Source organism: Ochlerotatus camptorhynchus, unplaced genomic scaffold (assembly GCF_037179485.1).
Source record: "Ochlerotatus camptorhynchus isolate MF236.1 unplaced genomic scaffold, CSIRO-AGI_Acam_v1.1 ptg000084l, whole genome shotgun sequence".
In the NCBI taxonomy this organism is placed as follows: domain Eukaryota; kingdom Metazoa; phylum Arthropoda; class Insecta; order Diptera; family Culicidae; genus Ochlerotatus; species Ochlerotatus camptorhynchus.
Window position 1 is genome coordinate 1,814,830 of NW_027040574.1, and position 19,022 is coordinate 1,833,851.

General features: G+C 42.7%; 1 protein-coding gene across 1 annotated transcript in view; it reads left to right on the plus strand.

Annotated features, from left to right (window-relative positions):
- Positions 1-19,022, plus strand: part of FBXO11 (F-box protein 11) — a 50,801-nt gene that overhangs the window by 18,363 nt on the left and 13,416 nt on the right. Inside the window, exons 2-5 of the mRNA XM_065218203.1 lie at positions 13,099-14,805; positions 14,873-15,117; positions 15,182-15,362; positions 15,423-16,497. Of these exons, the coding sequence (XP_065074275.1) occupies positions 13,099-14,805; positions 14,873-15,117; positions 15,182-15,362; positions 15,423-16,497 (3,208 nt within the window). The remainder of the gene's footprint in view (positions 1-13,098; positions 14,806-14,872; positions 15,118-15,181; positions 15,363-15,422; positions 16,498-19,022) is intronic.

The window sequence follows — 19,022 nt, forward strand, 5'->3', positions numbered from 1 at the left end:
CAATTTAATTAAATTCAGGGCAGTACAACAAGCTTCATGAGAACTGCAAAAACTTTAGAGAAGTTTCGAAAACTTGAAGAAAGATATTAATATTAATAATGAAGATCTAAAAAAAAAAGTTCAAGAATGAACAGATATCTTCAAAACAGAGATATTCCAGAGCAATTCAGTGAATTGTTAAAACTTAAGAGAAGATTCATGATCGTTAGGAAAATTGTGAAAACTTTACGAAGCCCGAAAAAGTTTAGAGAAGTTAAAAAAAATATGAGAAGTATTGCGAGCATCAGGCTAATTTCTCAAAGTACAAAAGAACTTCAAGGCAGTTTCGTAAACTTCAGAGATATTTTGGGAACTTTCAAGTAGTTCTGAAGAACTCAGAATAGTCCATTCCTTATTCAACGGAGATTTCTCTTGAAAATTCGCTTGGAGTTCTCCTCATCATTCGCTCGTATTCTCCTGAAACCCTAATGGAATTCTTCCAGAAATTCATTTGGAACGCTTCTCTGAATTCTCTAAAAAAAATATCACAAGAACATAGTTAGAATACTTATCGCAATTTCATTGAAATATTCTTCAAATTTTGTTTTAGTTTTCCTAAGAAATGCCATAAAATTCTCCTCAGTAAGAAATCCTATGGAAAAAATCTCTGAATTTTCATTGATTTCATTTCAGTTTTCCTGTTGGAATTCTACTCACATTGGAAGTCTCCTAAGAATTCATTTTCATTTCTCCTCACTAATTCCTTAGATTTCTCCCCTTAATTTGTTTGGTAACCTCTCCTGGAATTATTTTCCGAATTTCTTTGAGATCCTGGAGTTATTCTAGCATCCCGTTTTCCCCATTTCGTCGTCTTTCACAAACTTCATGAAATTATCCTCAGAATGCCTTCATTCTAATAAACCAATTCGCGATCTGAATCTAAATTCAACTAAGTAAAAGTTTTGTTTTAAAAAAATCTAGGCAGCAAAATGAGGAAATGGAAGTTAGAAATGAACTGAGCATTTAATTTTTTTTTCAATGGGGTTCTTTAATTTTGAAAAATGTATTGCTTCGTTTTCTGAACACAGTGATATTTTTTTCAAACCCACACACTTGCAACTCGATTTTTAAATCAAGATTTAAAGCAAAATAATAACTTCACTACACACTAAACACTAAACTAACAAACTGACAGCTCACTCCCATACAAAGTGACACCGAGGGGCGCTAATAAGGTGATTTTTTCAAATGTAATCGTACTTATTTAAAATAGCTCCAGTGTACCAAAATTGATGAAATTTTGAATTTGCGTTCCATTTTTAATGCAGATTACGAATATGCATTTACCTCAATACCCTTAAAGGACCCATTTGGGTTGTTAAATTTTGTAAAACATACCGGATATTTTTATCGATAATTATATCAAGATTTTTTTTTAAATTCTTGCCACTAGATCTATTAGTTGACAGCTCGCTCACATAGAAAGGCGCACCGAGGGGCGCTAAGATGGTATTTTTTTGGATAATGTAATCGCACTTATTTAAAATAGTTCCAGTGGACCAAAATGGATGAAATTTTGAATTTCGGTTCTACTTTTAATGCAGATTGCGAATATGTATGTATTTTCATCAATACGCCTAAACAACCCAATTAATAGTGATTTTTTGAAAATAAGTTTATGGTGCCCTTTTATCATTTGCTTTATTTTAAAGAAGCTTAAAAAATGCTCATAGTGGGTTGTGACTTTATAATATTTCTCAACGCAGGTCGCAATCAACGATCGATTGGTTCCATATCTTTCATATCGTTTCGATCAATAAATGTGACTATTGGTCATTTTTGTTTTAAAGGCTGACTAAAAGTGAATTGGTACGCCCCTCGCGCGCCGCTAGCACGCCTTTAGTGTTGGGAATCGAAAGTCTTTGACAGTGGTTTGTTTACACTTCTATAGAGAACAACTGGTGCAAGTTTGATCAAAGCAGTCGATCGCGTTCATAAATAACGTCAAAGGAACTCGAAAGAAGAAATAAATATAAGAAATATAAAGTGCTGAAGATGCTGATAACAACAGTTTGTCGATTGTTCAAAACCTACAAGGAAACCCTGAGTGTGGGAAGGAATCAGCGGACCTACGAAAAAACTGAAACCAGGGATCGTCAGCTGCGCACAGCAAGGTGTTGAGGTGCCTTAAAGCCAACCCCGGTCTTTCGATCCGAGATGTGGCCAGAAGGTACAACGCCAACTTTCAAACGGTGCGGAACATCCTTGCCAGGGAAGGATACAAGTCGTACAAAGCCAGTAAACATCCGAACCGGCACATGAAGCAGATTTCCGGTGGCCAAAAAGCGTACAAGGCTCTTGTACGACCGTGTTTTGACGAAACACAAGGGTTGCACTTTGATCGATGACGAAACATACGTCAAACTCGATTTTAACCAGCTTCCCGGTCAAAAGTTTCACATCGCGACTGGACGTGGGGATGTGCCGGGACGATTCAAGTTCGTGTTTGCCGACAAGCTCGCGAAGAAGACCATGATTTGGTAAGCCTGGTGGCCTGAAAACGGAACCATTCGTCACATCCTCGAAGAATGCTTGAAAAAGCGTGTATTGCCGTTCGTCCGTAAGCATAGGAGCAAAGTCATGTTTTGGCCCGATTGGGCCCGCTACCACTACTCCAAGATGGTTCTGGAGTGGTATACTGCCAACAAGATCGATTTTGTCCCCAAGCTAATGAATCCTCCGAATTGCCCGGAATTTCGACCAATCGAAAAATACTGGGCAATTTCAAAGCAGCTACTTCGACGAAGCGGCGGGCAGTCCAGGACAATCCGAAGGAATGCGCTGATTCCGTGTCCGTTTCCACTGTGCGGGCGCTGATGGGCTCCACCAAGAGAAAGGTTCGAAATTTCGTTCGAACTGGAGAAATGTAACCACCTAATGCGGTAACTTTGAAGTTTTAACAAAAGTATTGTAAAGCAACCATTAATGGACTTTTTAAACTTATTGGATCACGAATTACAGGTCTTTTTGTGCGTACCAATTTACTTTTAGTCAGCCTTTAAAGTCATTATTTTTTTCGTTATTTTAGTCACCAAAGTCACTATTATTGTACCAAATACCCACTACCATCACTGAGCTGAAAAAGAAATGGAAAACCTAAAATCTACAGGGAATTTTATTTAACCTGGAATTCTCAGGCAATTTTCAAATTCGTTTGTCAAGCAAATTTTTAAGAATAGAATATATTGAAGTACGCCAGGGAATCTTCTCAGGAATTTCTAAAAAAAATAATAATTTAATCAGCTTTATCCCTCTCGTTAGTTGCTGTTAGTCTTTGAGCAATTCTGGACTGGATTTAGCTTCAGCAGAGGCGCGAGGAGTGGGTGTTCTACGCACACAAACACCAGGATGGGACAGTCAAAGCATTGTCCTGCCCACGGTTTCATAGAGAACATAGATAAAATCCACTTAAGGAATCGACCCCAATCACAAACTGGCCACTTGCCCGGAACATGTCTGGATAGATGTGGCCATTGTGGTCCTGGGCACACCAGTGTGTGGTTTCTTCCTCCTTCGATTGATGCTCGTTGCTTGCAGGCAACCTTTCGTTGTGTACTGGAGAACAATGTTCAACGCCACGCACCGAAAGCACTGCTGCTGTTGCTGCTGATGCCGACGACTGGACACTAGACTGATGCAAAATTTGAAATTTTCGCTCCACAGTGTTCGAACGGTTTCAAAGCGGGTCCTGATTAGCCTCCGAACATTTAAACTCATTTGATGAGAAACTGACTTGGCACAAACTATTTGAAGTTTATATGGAAATTACTATGGGAAAACAAAACTTTTTGTTCATGGTCTTCTAGCCTTTTTTACATATTGTACTGTTAAAAAATTCTATTGCTATTCTAATGGGAATTTTTATCAGCTACAACTTTGCAGAAAATCATTTTCAGCCAAACGTCAAATTAAATAGTTATTAATTGTTTAAGAGATTGACAATCTTATGGCAAGATTAAGCAACTTATTGTGGGCAACACTGTATTATGTAGAGTGACATAGTAGCCATGATTTTTGTCCTCTTTTCTACGCGCCATAAACACCAATGTTGCCTGCTGAACAGTTCATTGAGCATAATCATAAGACATCAGTGACTTGAATCATTAATAATTTTTGTTCCTTACATTTTATCGAAAAGTGGTCTTGAATAACGTTGTGGCTGAGAAAATTTTCAACAAGCTCAGCTATAATTTTCTAAAATAGAGTGAACTGATAAATTTTGATATAGATATGATCCGAAACTATGGCTTCTCCATAGTACTTCCCATATAAACTTCAAATGGTTTGTGCCAAGTCAGTTTCTAACTAAATGAGTTCAAATTTTGGGAGGCTAATCAGGGCCCAATTTGGAACCGTTTGAGCACTGTGGAGCGAAAATTTCAAATTTTGCATCAGTCTACTGGACACCACCACACACGGTGATTGGAACTGAATCCGATCAGCGGTTGAGGGCAGCCTTGATAGCTAGCTGCTTGCGGGGAACCTTTCGTTGTGTACTGGAGAATACCATCACTCACCACGCGGTGATTGAATAAACACCGTTTGGTGAGACCGGATGGAATTCCACTTTAAAATCTGTGTTAGGGAAATCGCTTTTCGCAGGCAATCGGTGATAATTTTACATTGCTACAATTTTCAAGAGTGACATTTTGAAAAATGATAAAGTCTTAATTTTAACAGATGCGTAGAAATATTTTTGATCGATTGATGATAATATTATTTAAATTGGTCCAGTTGGTAGCTGAGTTATTAACGTTCAAAATCTTTCATAATTTCGTTACATGTTCCATTTTCGGGTTTCACAAAGTGTACCCCCATATAGAAATCACAGACGTAGTCCTACGTCAACAATATTCAAAAGCATTCTATGGGACGTTAGGTCCCAGACACACCTTTAAACCTTTAGATGTTTAGGTTTGAATAGTATTTTTTAAGGTTCCGAAATATGGATAATTTCTATATACTTTGAACTTAGATTATTTTTTGAAATCTTGAACTTGGAGAAATCTTCAAGAATCTGGAACGAAAATAAGTATTCAAGACTAGGGGACATAGAATAAATTCCAAAAACTCAGATAATATCCTTCAAGGTTAAGGTTATTCAAATGTCATTTTGAAAGTTTTGTCCCTTTAAATGGTGCCTTCTAATTATAACTACCTTGCTTTGAGTATCTTTTCCAACGTATTGCAATATAACACCAAACTTCCTCCTCCCCACGCTGCTTTATTTGAAATACCGTGGATATCGTAGTTGCTAACCAGAACAAGGGAAATTGCTCAGAGAACCACATAGATGGCACTTGGGATTAGCTTATCTATCTTCAATGTGCAAGTTCAATAATTCAGCACGGGCGCCGGCCTCCTCCACAACACTGTCTTATACGAAGGGGAAGGATGATTAGTATGAACAGGTATGAACAACCGTTGTTACCTCTGCGTCTCTACGATTGCCATTGGAAGGAAAGTTGTGTTAGTGTGGGTTGGGTTATTTTTGATCTGGATCCACTGTGGTAAGTGATACGATCGGTAACGCAGCGGAACTATCAACCTATCCTCTTTAAAACTTTCTCTAGCAAATAAATTATCACACTAATGCCGCGGACACACTTGGATGACAATCTATGAGCATGGGCATTATTTGTATAATAAATTATAAGCACATCCATGGTCACACTTGCATAGTTTGTGTATAGTTGTTGTATAGTGCTCATAATTATTATACAAATAATGTTCATGCTCATAGTAGCATTTCCAACCAATTCAGATTTGTTTATTTAAATCTAATGGGGATAGAGAGTTAGGCATAGTGACAAATACAAGAAAAGGGACGAGTCTGGGATTGAACTCCCGACCTTCTGCTCAGTAAACAGAAAACTTAGCTACCGAGCCTCGTCTTCCTCCTCCCGCGCTGCTTTTGCCCACAAACTGTGCAATCCCAAGTGACAATTTTGGTTTTATGAGGGTTCTGTAGACCATGATTTAGACTTGTATAGTGCTATAAAACCGCGATAAAACCTGCAATGTTAATTGGGATGCGCGCATGACCTGGGTTTTGAGATATCTTGAACCCAGATTTCAAATAAATTAAGGTTCTTGCAAAAGTTTCAAACCTTATGAACTGTAATTAATTAATTTGATACGAATTTCCAAGGAAGGAATAATTTCAAGGGAATCTGAGAAGAATATCAAAGGATGAATTTTTAGGAAAGTGAAATCTGAATATTCCTTTCAAATTGGTTCTGAGAAGCTCCAGACTCCAGGTGAGAGGAGAGTTCCATGGTAGTACTGAGTAAATTTTCAAGCAACTCCTTATTAGATCATTCTGTCGAGTATTCCAAGGCAATTCCAAAGTGAGTTCTGAATAAACCTTCAAATCAATTTTTAAGGTACACGTAAGTAAAATTCCAAGAGAAGAAGGAGAATCCAAAGGGAATTCTGAAAATAAATCAATGAACATTCTGAGCATTATTGCAAAAGTACTTCTAGGAGTATTCAAATTAAGTTTTGATGAAAGATTTAAGAAAATTTCCAACAAAGTTTTGAGGTGAATTTCAAAAGAATACTGTAGAGAGTTTCAAGGTTCTTCCTGTAATCATCTTTAGAGAACTCAAAGAATACTTCCTAGGGAATTCTGAGGACCATTTCAAGGAATTTACGAAACCATTCCAAGAGGGATTCCATTGGAATTTTAGAAAAGTACTTAGTAAATAGGAGAATTTTTTTGTGGAATTAACCATTTTATTCGAGTACTTAAAATGACGTTTACTACCACTCGAACTTTGAAATAAAACATTATTTTGAGATTTTTTCTTCTAGAACCTCGAGAAAAGTAGCCAACATTTGTGCGTTTCATAAAAAAAATTTAAATTATTTGGTCCAGTTTTGTGAAATCGCTGGTAGAAAGTCACGCCAAAACTGCTTGACAAAGTGGTCAATTCCTAGGTAAATCATTGGTCATTGGTAGTATTGGTACTCTGTACGGAAAACAAGATCGACGGAAAGTAAATCAAGGAATAAAATGGTAACGGAATATCTAAGAGCACCCGCACCAATGTGTTGCTATTCGGGTTGCTAGGTTGACAACTTTAGCCATTGCTATTTTATTATTTTTTTTTTTTACTTTATTAGAGAGATTTTTAGCCGTTGGCTAGTTCATCTCTATAAAATGGGAGGCCCCAGAAAGGGGTTCCGCCAGCAAATTTTGTTACGGAGTTGGCTTACAATTCACATGTACTCAAATAGAAGCAATTAAAACAGATTCCAGTAAAAAGACTAACAATACAGGCAACGAGAAGAAAAAAAAACAATCTGGTACATCAAAGTTAGGTAGGGTTTTGAAAGAGATCGGAGCTCCACCGTAGGAGGGGTAATCCCCCGTCCGGTAGGGATGTACCGTCAGCCAAAACAAAGTTAAACGGACCTAAATGTTGTTGTATAACCTAGCGTCCTTGAGGAAATAAATAACTGTCGCTAAAGTGGAAGGTTCGTCGCCCAGTATGTCCCTAATGCTGTTGGGAAGTGCGTACTGCTCCCGTAGTTGTTGGTATTGCGGACACAGGCATAGGATGTGTTCCACCGATGCTGTGGTTCCGCAAACGTAGCACATTCTGTGGAACTGCGTCCCACCAAAACTATGTGAGATCCTTGTATGGCCTGTCCTAAGACGAGAAACCACCTTCGTCCACTTGCTCGTCGTTCCTTTGATTCTTCGGATGAAGAGGGATTGGGATTGGCACCACTCTGCTTCCCAGGCTTCCCACATTTTTATCCATCGCTTTATGTCCTGTAGTGGCACTTCGTCGGTGTAACGGAGGCCAGCTGGTCCAGACCCTGCCAGGCTGTCGGTTTCGCTGTTTCCTGGGATACCGCAGTGCCCAGGGATCCAGGAAAACACCGTGTTCGGAGGTGTGGCCTCCACAATACCCTGTATCTAGGGGTGAGTCATGGTCTCCGATGTAAGGGCTTGTATCACACTGTACGAATCGGATAGCACCAGTATGGGCCGGTCCGAGGGTGTTGTAACGGCAACAAAGATGGCCGCAGCTTCAGCGGAGAAAACCGAGCATTGTGGTGGTATGCTGCTACTCATCGGTGCTGAAATTCCGGCTTCTCCAATTCCAACCCCGGCTCGGGAAAGCGATCCGTCTGTGTATATGTGGGCATGGGTTGGATAGTCCGAGCCTAGCGGCTATTGTTCTCTTCAGCGCTGCTTTTTATCCGACTGTCGATTTTTGGTGAAGATATGCGCCAACTTTTGTCTCCGTACCAGTGGACCTTGGCCACTGGGGGGAGCTCCGAATTGGCAGTCACGCGGAGGAGTCTGTTCCCCTCATCGAGGAGAAAGATCCTGTCATTTCCGGTGGTCATTGCGGTAAAGGCAGCGGCTTTCGTTGCAATTGCTGCGGTTATACGATGGCGGAAGGGCAGAATACCCGCTTCGATGCATGCAGCATCGGCGGGCGTTGACGGAAGAAGACCGGAGACAATCCGAACGTAGGTGTTAAAAGTTGGTGCTAGTATCTGCACGAGCTTTTCGGTGGCGATGCACGTCATCTCAAGACCGTACAGTAGGCGACTATCGATGACGGCTCTTGCAACCCGGAAACGAGTGTCACGATTGTTAGACCGGTGGGGGCGAGAGATAGTGCGGATCAAGTTGATCCTACTGCAGCAGTCGTTCTTGATCGCCTTAAAGTGCTGCTCGAAGTTGAGGAACCGGTCAACAAGTACCCCCAGAACACGGACCGTCTTCTTCAGTGGTATTGGCTGGCTTTGAACTTTAATAGGTGGCCCGCTGACACGGTGCCGGGATGGACACACGTGGCACCTGACGCTTTTCATGGCCGAAAGCTGGAAACCTACCGCGCTGGCCCACCTGCCTACAGCGGAGACTGCTGCCTGGGCCTTGATCCTGTTGCGTGCTGCTGTTGGGCCGGTAGTTACGATAAGTACATCGTCTGTATACACGAAAATGTAAACATTTTTCGGCAGTCCTCCGAAAACTCCGTTCATGGCCACAAGGAAGAGGGTAACGGCGATAACTGAACCTTGAGGGACGCCCGTCTCTTCTCTGAAAAGCTGGGACCTCGTGTTGCCCACTCCGACTCTGAAAGAGCGATCGGTCTGGAAATTTTTGATGAAGTGGACCATGGGTCCACACAGCCCCCAGTTGACAAGCTGCTCTAAGACGAGGGGCGTCCACGTCCTGTTGAAGGCCTTAGATATATCCAGCGAGACGATCTCGGTGTGGAGACCGCTATCGTTGGCACTCTTGAGAACCTCCCCTAATGTTGCAAAATAAGTTGACGTTCCGTACCCTTGACGGAAGGCGTGCTGTCGATGGTCTAGAAGGTTTTCGGCTTCAAGGAAATGCTTTAGCCTCCTGTTGACCATTCGCTCCAGGACCTTGGCCATGCAGCATGTCAAGGCTATTGGCCGGAACTTGCTAGCTTCATGGGTTGTTTCATTGGCTTTTGGGATGGGGATGACTAAGCTCTCTTTCCACGACGCTGGATACGAGTTGGTGAGCCAGAGCTTGTTGAAAAGCTCCAGCATCCGTAGCTGGCCTGGCGTTGGTAACCTCTTGAGTAGAGGGTACCCGATTTCGTCGGGACCCGCCGACTTTCCGTTGCTGCAGCGGAGGGCATGCTGCAATTCCTGCCAGAAGAATGCCTGGTTGATGTCCGAGTTTCCAGCGTCAGAAGAAACAGAAAAACTTGCAATGGATGACGTCGAAGGCTTAGCTTTCCGCTTGAATTCGTCTTCGTACTTCTCGATGGCTGCGAGATCGGCAAAGTACGAGCCGAGTTCGTCCGCTACAATTGCAGGGTCAGAAACAGCTTCACCGTTAATCTCTACGTGGAGCGGTGTCATGCGCCGTTTCCCACTGAGGGCGTTGACTTGTCTCCATAAGTTGGCCGAAGACTGTGACGAATTCATTCCTTCCAGAAAGTCCATCCAGCTGGTTCGTTTGGCGACACGGATTTCTTGCCGGCATTGATTGTGCGACTCATGGTAGTGACGGAGAGCGTCCTCGCGATCGGGATGTCCGATAGGAAGGCGCTTTACACGGCGAAGCGCTTTTCGCCCCGGAACGCTGCTGGTCTTTGGAATGGTTGCTGTTGCTGCTTCGTATACCACTTCTGAAAAGTCTTCAATGCTGTTCGGATTACGCTGTAGTAACAAGGACTGAAAAGCTTCACTATCGTCGAACTTCGAACTGAAATTGATCACAGAGTTTCGTGATTGTTTTTTCGACAATATTGATATACCTAACGACGAAGACTGAAGTTTGAAGGTTAAGATCCAACTACAGACCCAGGTACTCAAGAAACGGTCCTCTGAAAGATACGAATAGACCAGCGATTTTTTTTAAATCACTTATTGTGATGCTACATGAATGAATTTTAATCAGGGACCAGCATGCACACACTGGTGGTCACGAAACTGTCCTCTTGGAGATCCTGAACAGCCATAAAAGTGGTCAATTCGTAAAAGTGATCGAAATATCGATCTTCGTATGCTCATCTTATAAAAGTTGCGCACCAAAATGCATAAAGGCAATTTCGGATGCCCACATTACTAGATTACAAATTTAAGTTTGTGCATTTATCAAGCTCGGTTGGTCGAATTTAATACGGTAGATCTATTAACATCAGAAAAAATTGAAACCTTTAAGAAGTTCTGATTGATAGAAATGTGGGGAAGTTAAAAAATCTTTAAGAGTAAGTTTCGACAGCTCCAGGGCAATCTAATAGATTTCAGGACAATTTACTTCAGCGAAGATCAAGAGCTTCAGGGCAGTGACCTATGAGTAAGTTACGTGAACTTCGGGTAAGTTCTGAAAATGTTAGGGCAGTTCCATGAATATCAGGAAAACTGTGAGAACTTGAGGGACGTTCCTAAAACTTTAGTTTCGTTTCTAGAACTTTATGGCAGTTCCATTTATTTCAGTAAAATAGAGGAAACCACCAAGAAGTTCCGAAAATTTAAGGATAGTAAATAGTAAATAGTAAAATTCAGAGAATGAAATTAAAAACATTAAGAAAGCTACACAGCAGATCTATGTTTAAAGGAAAGTTTAAAGATCTTCTGGGCAGTTCCATTAATTTCAGCAAGCTTCAGGAAACAATAGAAATCTTCAGGAGAGTCTGAGGAGTGAAAAGAAGTACTGAGATTTTCAGGAAGTTTTATAGGCAACCTGCGGGAACAAAAGGGAAGTTCCGAAAACTTCTGGAAATTTTGGTGAACTTCAGGCAAACTTCAGGATTTTCAAAGTGGATCCAAAAACTTCAGGAAGAACAGACAAAACAGATTGATCAGAGAAACTAAGAACAGTTCAACTAATTTCAAGGAAATTGAAGAATGTTTAAGAAGTTCCAAGAAAGTCAGGGAATTTCCTAAACTCCATCAAAGTACCAAGACCTTTATTTAAATTTCAGAATCATAACAGATGTTACATGAGCATCAGGAAAATGTGAGATCATTTTAAGGGAGTTCCAAAAAAATGCAGGAACTTCAGCGACGATCAGATTATGTTCAAGAAAATCGCGAGATCTTTTAAAATGTTCAGAAATCTTCAAGAACGTCTAGAGACCTTCAGAGAAGTAGATTTTTTGGTAGTTTCATTATATGTTGCGAAGTTCTTGGAACTTCGTAGATGATAATAGATCTTCATATCAGTTGCATTTATTTAAAGAAAATTGCAGGATATTTCAAGGAGTTCAAAGGAATTATGGGATATTTCAAGAATTTCATGAATTTTGCGATGCTTCAGAAACAATACGAGGTCTTCAGGAAATTTTATAAATATGATTAAAATTTCCGGAACAATAGAAAAAAATAATGAACTCCTGGAAAGATTCAAAACCTCACGGAAGTTCAAATGAAACTAGGATTTTCACGCGAATTGTCTACTTTTGTGGATGTTCAAAATCTTCCAGAGAACCACACCGTTACCTGTTTGCATATGCTAGTCCTAGATCCTAATTCATACATGTACCTTCAGAATAAGTGAATCGTGAAGCTCTTGAATCTTTTTTTTTATGAATTGATCACTATTACGCATGGCCTGGACCTCCCGAAAGACCGGATTGTGGCCAGCAGACTTCGCAAGCTGGTCCAGATCCAAATTCATTAATGTAGCATCAAAATAAGTGATTTAAAAAATACAGAGCTCTAGGATGTTTTCTATGAATCGCCACCCTTTACGGATGTTCTGGATCTTTCGAAGGACCGTTCCATGGCCACCAGAGTGCACATACTGGTGTCATATCCAAATTCATTCATGCAGCATAACAACAAGTTGATTAAAAAAATCTAGATCATTTACTAATTTTCCACATTTATGGATGTTCCGGGTCTTTCAGAGGAATGCTTTGCTGTCCCTTGGGTCCACATTTTTGTCCCACATCCAAATTCATTCATATATCACAATGTTCAAATGAAAAACAAAACAAACATTTCATAGATAGCAACGCTTGGCCGGTTGCTATCGTGCCGCTATATTTGTCAACCCGCTGTTCACCGAGAGGCGGATTGTTATTTCCCGCACTTGAATAGCAACCCCCAGTGCTGTTACTGCGTTACGGTGCGGGTGCTCTAAGATAAACATAACAGATACCAGAAAATCCTCTTTGAGCGGTAGATGACGCGATTGTGCCTGTCTCATAGCGTTCGTATGAGAAAACGAGAGAGTTGTCAGTCTTGTTGATATGTTGTCTTCGCTGAAAGCTAATTACTCTGGGTTATCCAGCAATTCATAATGCATTGGTTCTTCCGACTTGAACTTGATGAAAATCGCTTTCTCCTCTGAAGCCCGGTACGTTGCGTCCATATCAACGTGATTCCCATCCAGAGCCTTCACAAAATTGGCAATTTCTCGCATACACTCGAACTACACATTTATAAATGAATATGTAAATAAATTATCCTCTTTTTAAAGATTTCGTCTCTGGACTAAATCCAGCCACATCTGTGTGATTGTTTCTTGCATTCTGAAAAAAAACAATCTATACAAGAAATCACCATACTAATCCAACCTTCCCTGATTCGTTCCAGCACTCTGCGAGCCACCATGTCAAAACATTCCGGCCCCAAACGTGGGCGCAGCACCAACCGGCCAGCAGAACAACGGTCCCACCTTAGCCGCCGCACCCGGTTCCGGATCGTCCGTCAATCCCGCCTCTTCCAGTTCCTCCAACAGTGGCGGCAGCAGTAGCAGCAACAACACCAACAACAACAACAACTCCTCCTCCTCCTCCTCCAATGGCAGCAATGTAAATAACCCCAACAATCCGAATATACCAATCAGCACAAGTACAAGCACATCACCACCTTCGTCGTCGACGGTGCCGTCGTCCTCCACCTCGTCTTCATCACAGGGATGTTCTTCCGTACCTTCCTCGTCACTGCTAACCGGGGGAGCAGCGTCTTCGTCATCTTCCCTGGCGGTGGCGTCCTCGTCGTCGTCGTCTTCGTCGTCGCCGTCAGTATCCTCGAATGCCATTTCCTCGGTTGCCCTATCCGAGGTCAAACAGAACTCAAACTCGCCGTATGATCTAAGAAAGAAATCGCCACTGGCGGCACATGACTCGGGCAGCTGGCTGGCCGGGTCTGGCAGTTCCGGTGGATCCAGTGGAGCAGGACCATCGTCCTCCGGTGGGAGCTCAAGTTCTAGCAGTAATAATAGTCATAGTCTCTTACAATCGCATCAGTATCAATCTCTAGCCTACGATGGCAATGCTGCCTACATGCTTCCGGCACGGAAGCGACCTAGACGTACTTACTCTACCAGCACAGAAACGGCTGTATCGTCGGCGGGCAATTCCGGGAGTTGCGTCGGCAGTGGTTCGGGCAATTCCACCGTTACTTGCAATAGTGCCACCGTGTCTGCACATTGTATGCAATCGGCCGCTCATTACCTGCAGTACGAGATGCCGGACGAAGTTCTGTTAACCATCTTTTCCTACCTGCTCGAGCAGGATCTCTGCCGGGTGTCGCTAGTGTGCAAGCGCTTCCAGACCATTGCCAACGATACGGAACTTTGGAAGCGGCTCTACCAGAGCGTCTACGAGTACGACCTGCCACTGTTCAATCCAGAACCGTGCAAATTTATCTTTGTCAAACCGGAAGATTCCGACTACGCCAACCCGTGGAAGGAAAGCTTTCGACAGTTATACAGAGGAATTCACGTGCGGCCCGGCTATCAGGATCGAAGGTACCAGGGCCGTAGTATATCGTACTTCAACACGGTGCAGGCAGCGCTGGACTACGTCGACGAGAAGAATTCGGCCAACAACAATCCTGTCGGCGTGGTGGGCGGAAGCAATAGTAGTAGTAACAACAGTAGCAGTAGTAGTAATGGCAACAATAGTAGCTCTAGTAACAATTCCGGTTCCAGTACCAACGGCGGAACTGCCGGGGGTGGCGCAGGAGGTGACGAAAACTGCCCATTGGAGAACAATGGATCGCTGATCTTCCTTCACCATGGAACGTATCGGGGAGAGTTCCTGGTAATCGATTCCGATGTGGCGCTGATTGGAGCAGCGCCCGGAAATGTGGCGGAGTCGATCATCCTGGAACGGGAATCGGAATCGACGGTGATGTTCGTGGAGGGTGCCAAGCACGCTTACGTGGGCCATATGACGTTGAAATTTTCGCCTGACGTGACATCGACGGTACCCCACCACAAGCACTACTGTCTGGAGGTTAGCGAGAACTGCAGTCCGACAATCGATCACTGCATCATCCGGAGTACGTCTGTAGGTAAGTGCCGGTGTGGGATTTGGGATTTCGGTTACGCTGTGCTATAACTCTTTTATTTTTGCGACAGTGGGAGCAGCGGTCTGTGTCAGTGGCGTGGGGGCCAATCCGTTAATCAAGTACTGCGACATTAGCGATTGCGAGAATGTCGGCCTGTACGTCACGGATTATGCCCAGGGGACGTACGAACACAACGAGATCAGCCGGAACGCGCTGGCCGGAATTTGGGTGAAGAATTATGCTAGTCCAATCATGCGTGAAAACCACATCCACCACGGTCGGGATGTTGGAATTTTCACCTTCGATAACGGGATGGTACGTATCAGATCTCTAGAACCATTCGAAGATGGTAACGTAATATTTTGTTTACTGATTACAGGGATACTTTGAAAAGAATGACATTCACAACAATCGAATAGCGGGTTTCGAGGTGAAGGCCGGCGCCAATCCGACGGTGGTCAAGTGCGAAATCCATCACGGTCAAACCGGTGGAATTTACGTCCATGAGAATGGCTTGGGCCAATTTATAGAGAATAAGATCCATTCCAATAACTTTGCGGGTATGATTCTTCACCAAATCCAAAAATTGTAAGCGATTTTAACATGATTGTTTGTTGCAGGTGTTTGGATCACATCCAACAGTAACCCGACGATACGGAAGAACGAAATTTACAACGGTCATCAGGGTGGGGTGTACATATTTGGCGAAGGTCGAGGACTGATTGAGCATAACAATATCTACGGTAATGCATTAGCTGGTATTCAAATTCGAACGACGAGCGATCCGATCGTGCGGCATAACAAGATTCACCATGGTCAGCATGGGGGCATTTATGTGCACGAGAAGGGCCAGGGCCTGATCGAGGAGAACGAGGTGTACGCCAATACGCTTGCCGGGGTTTGGATAACGACCGGAAGTACGCCGGTCCTAAGGCGGAATCGCATCCACTCGGGCAAGCAGGTCGGAGTGTACTTTTACGATAATGGCCACGGCAAGCTGGAGGACAATGACATCTTTAACCATCTGTATTCGGGAGTGCAAATCCGAACGGGAAGCAACCCGGTGATCCGCGGGAATAAGATCTGGGGAGGCCAAAATGGTGGCGTGCTGGTGTATAACGGAGGGCTGGGACTGCTGGAGCAGAATGAGATTTTCGACAATGCGATGGCCGGTGTGTGGATCAAGACTGATTCGAATCCAACGTTGAAGCGGAACAAAATCTACGACGGCCGTGACGGTGGTATCTGCATATTCAACGGCGGGAAAGGGGTCCTGGAGGAGAATGACATTTTCCGAAATACTCAAGCCGGAGTGCTGATATCGACCCAGAGTCATCCGATTCTGAAGCGCAACCGGATATTCGACGGATTGGCGGCGGGCGTTGAGATTACCAACAATGCTACGGCAACGTTGGAGTTCAATCAAATCTTCAACAACAAATTCGGCGGACTGTGTTTGGCGAGTGGCGTCCAGCCGATTACCAGGGGCAACAAGATATTCAACAACCAGGACGAGGTGGAGAAGGCGGTCTCCGGTGGTCAGTGTCTGTATAAGATCAGCTCGTACACGTCCTTTCCGATGCATGATTTCTACCGGTGTCATACGTGCAACACGACCGACCGGAACGCGATTTGCGTGAATTGCATCAAAACGTGCCACGCGGGGCACGATGTCGAGTTCATCCGGCATGATAGGTGAGTACCGGTTGCGGTTTATCCTGGAGATAGAGGGAATTCTAGCGGACAAAAATATCTGCACGTTGAAGAGCTTGTTATATCCAAACCGTGGGGGAAACCAGCATTCAAATGTTAGCTGATTGGAAATCATAATTTAATAATTCTAGGAAATGTTTCATTCTTCAAAACATAAGCGCAGTTTTTTTCAGTTTGTACTTTACTTCGAATGAAGTTTACATTTGAAGATGTGAGATTTAAAAATGGACTTTGGGAAGATTCGTGGGATTTGAATGTTTGAAATTTAAATCGAATATTTTTAGAAGATTTTTCCTTTTTTTAAACTTAAACAGTTCTTTCGAGAACTTTGGGAAAATGTCAAAGTTCCAGTATTAGAAAGCTTGTTCAGAAATCAGATTCTAATATTTTTTAGAATATATTTAATGGTCCATGTTAATTTTTCGAAGGTACTCGGCCAAACGCTACAGGGCCGATTTTTTTTTGGTTTTTTTTTCCTTGATTGGTTTTCCGTCGATCTTGTTTTCCGTGCTGAGCACCAATGCTACCGACGCCAGCTGCTTTTCTTCTATTCAAAAAGTCTTTTATAGAGCAAACATTCCGAGCTAAATGCGGCATGGTTTACGTCCAAGTTCAGTTTACGTTCTTTATTCATTTTCAAACAATTAATACATTTCAATACAGTTGGGGGTACCGTATGCGTGATAATGTTTGCACCATTGAGCAATGTCAAAATTAAAAAAAAATCTCAAGAATTTCGTTTTCGAGTTTTTTTTTATTTATTGAAAAGGGGGATGTTTCTCAGAGTCTTAAACTATGTTAATCATCGATCGAGTTTCCACTTGCTGCAATTACGGCTTCCACACGCTTCCGGAATGCACGGCAGGTTCTAATAATGTAGTCTGGATGCATTTCTATCCAGGTACGGGTCAATGTTTGTCTGAGGCTTGCTGTACTCGGGTGGCGTTTAGAACAGGCCTTGGCCTTCATGACGCGCCATATTGAGTAATCCAGCGGATTAAGATCGGGGCTGGATGGCAGCCACATGAACGAAAGATGTTCCTGCAACGACTGCTGAGTGCGGTTCGAGGTGTGGCACGGAGCCCCATCTTGTTGAAATACAACATTTGGCTTCGGACCGTACTGTTCTTTGATCCACGGAAGAACATACTTACTTAAAATCCCGATGTAGACCTCCGTGTTGACCTTGTCGCCTTCTGGAATGAACACCAGGTCCATTTTTTTTCCATCGGAAGCCACCAATCCAAATACCATAACGCTAGCAGGATGCTTGGTCAGATACACGTTCTTGTGCTCGTCGGCCACGTCTTTTACCGGAAGAGAACTAATATACCGGTTGGTTCTGGAATTTGATACGGGATCGGCGGTAAACATGCTCTCGTCGGTGAACAGGATTACCGGATTTTTTAGCTTAAGGAAGTTCAAGATTTTCTTGCATCGTTCGACTCGTAGCTCCCGGATGCGGTTGGTAATCATGTGAGTTTTTTTTCCGTGCCCTCGACTGCGCCCCGCAATCTTCCTTTACGATCTTCCGTGCCGTAAAGTCACTGATCCCGTGTTCCTTTGCAATTTTCCTTACTGAACGCACTGGATTCACCCCAATCTTCCTTTTGATAGCAGCGATAACCCTCGGAACCCGAGCTGACCTCGGACGACCTGTGGCCCCCTTTGCGAATAGTTGTCCTTTCTTTTCTCGGTCTCAAATCCTTTTGACGGTCCACCGGGACACTCCCACGGCGATTGAAATATCTTTTTGTAACATTTGTGCGTGGAACAAATCACGAATACGCTGCCACTTCGTCATGGTGCAACTGTCCAACTAAGTAAATCATTTTCTTTTATACACAGCCTACTACGGTATGAGCTATAGGTTACGTGCATGCAAAGAAAACCAAGGCATTGTATGCACAGGTGAAACGGGAACCTTATTTGTACGATGGTACAAACATTATCACGCATATGGTAGCTGTGTTCAACAAAAAACAATCCCTTGAGCGCTTTTGAGTAAATGTAATAATGATTAGGAGTTAAGCTGGGCTTAGATAAGGCAAGTAATTGATCAACTCAGTTGAATTCAATTGGATTGAAGAGTTGAGCCTGGTTCATCTTTTTTTCAATTCTAGTCAGTTAAATGGCATAGTTTACACGCTCAAGTCAGTTGAATTCAACTGAGTTGATCAATTGACTTGCCTTGTCTAAACCCAACTTTAAGAGAAGATAATAATTTTCTTTCTGAATACTTCTAGTTCTTGTTCTTTATTGGGTTCTTAACAGCTTGATTACCACAGAGAACTAACCAAATGAGAATTTAGGATACTGGTCTTGCTTGGCTTGTTTTTTTTATTGCTTGGGGTAGCACTTTTATGATTGAATAATGATTCAAAGATACGTAGACAAGCATTACTTTGACAGCATAGAGTGGCTGTAGTAAGTATTCTAGGTCTTCATTGTTAACCTGGTTAGCTCGTACAATTAGCTCCACAGTAAAGTTTTAGTATGGTAATGTT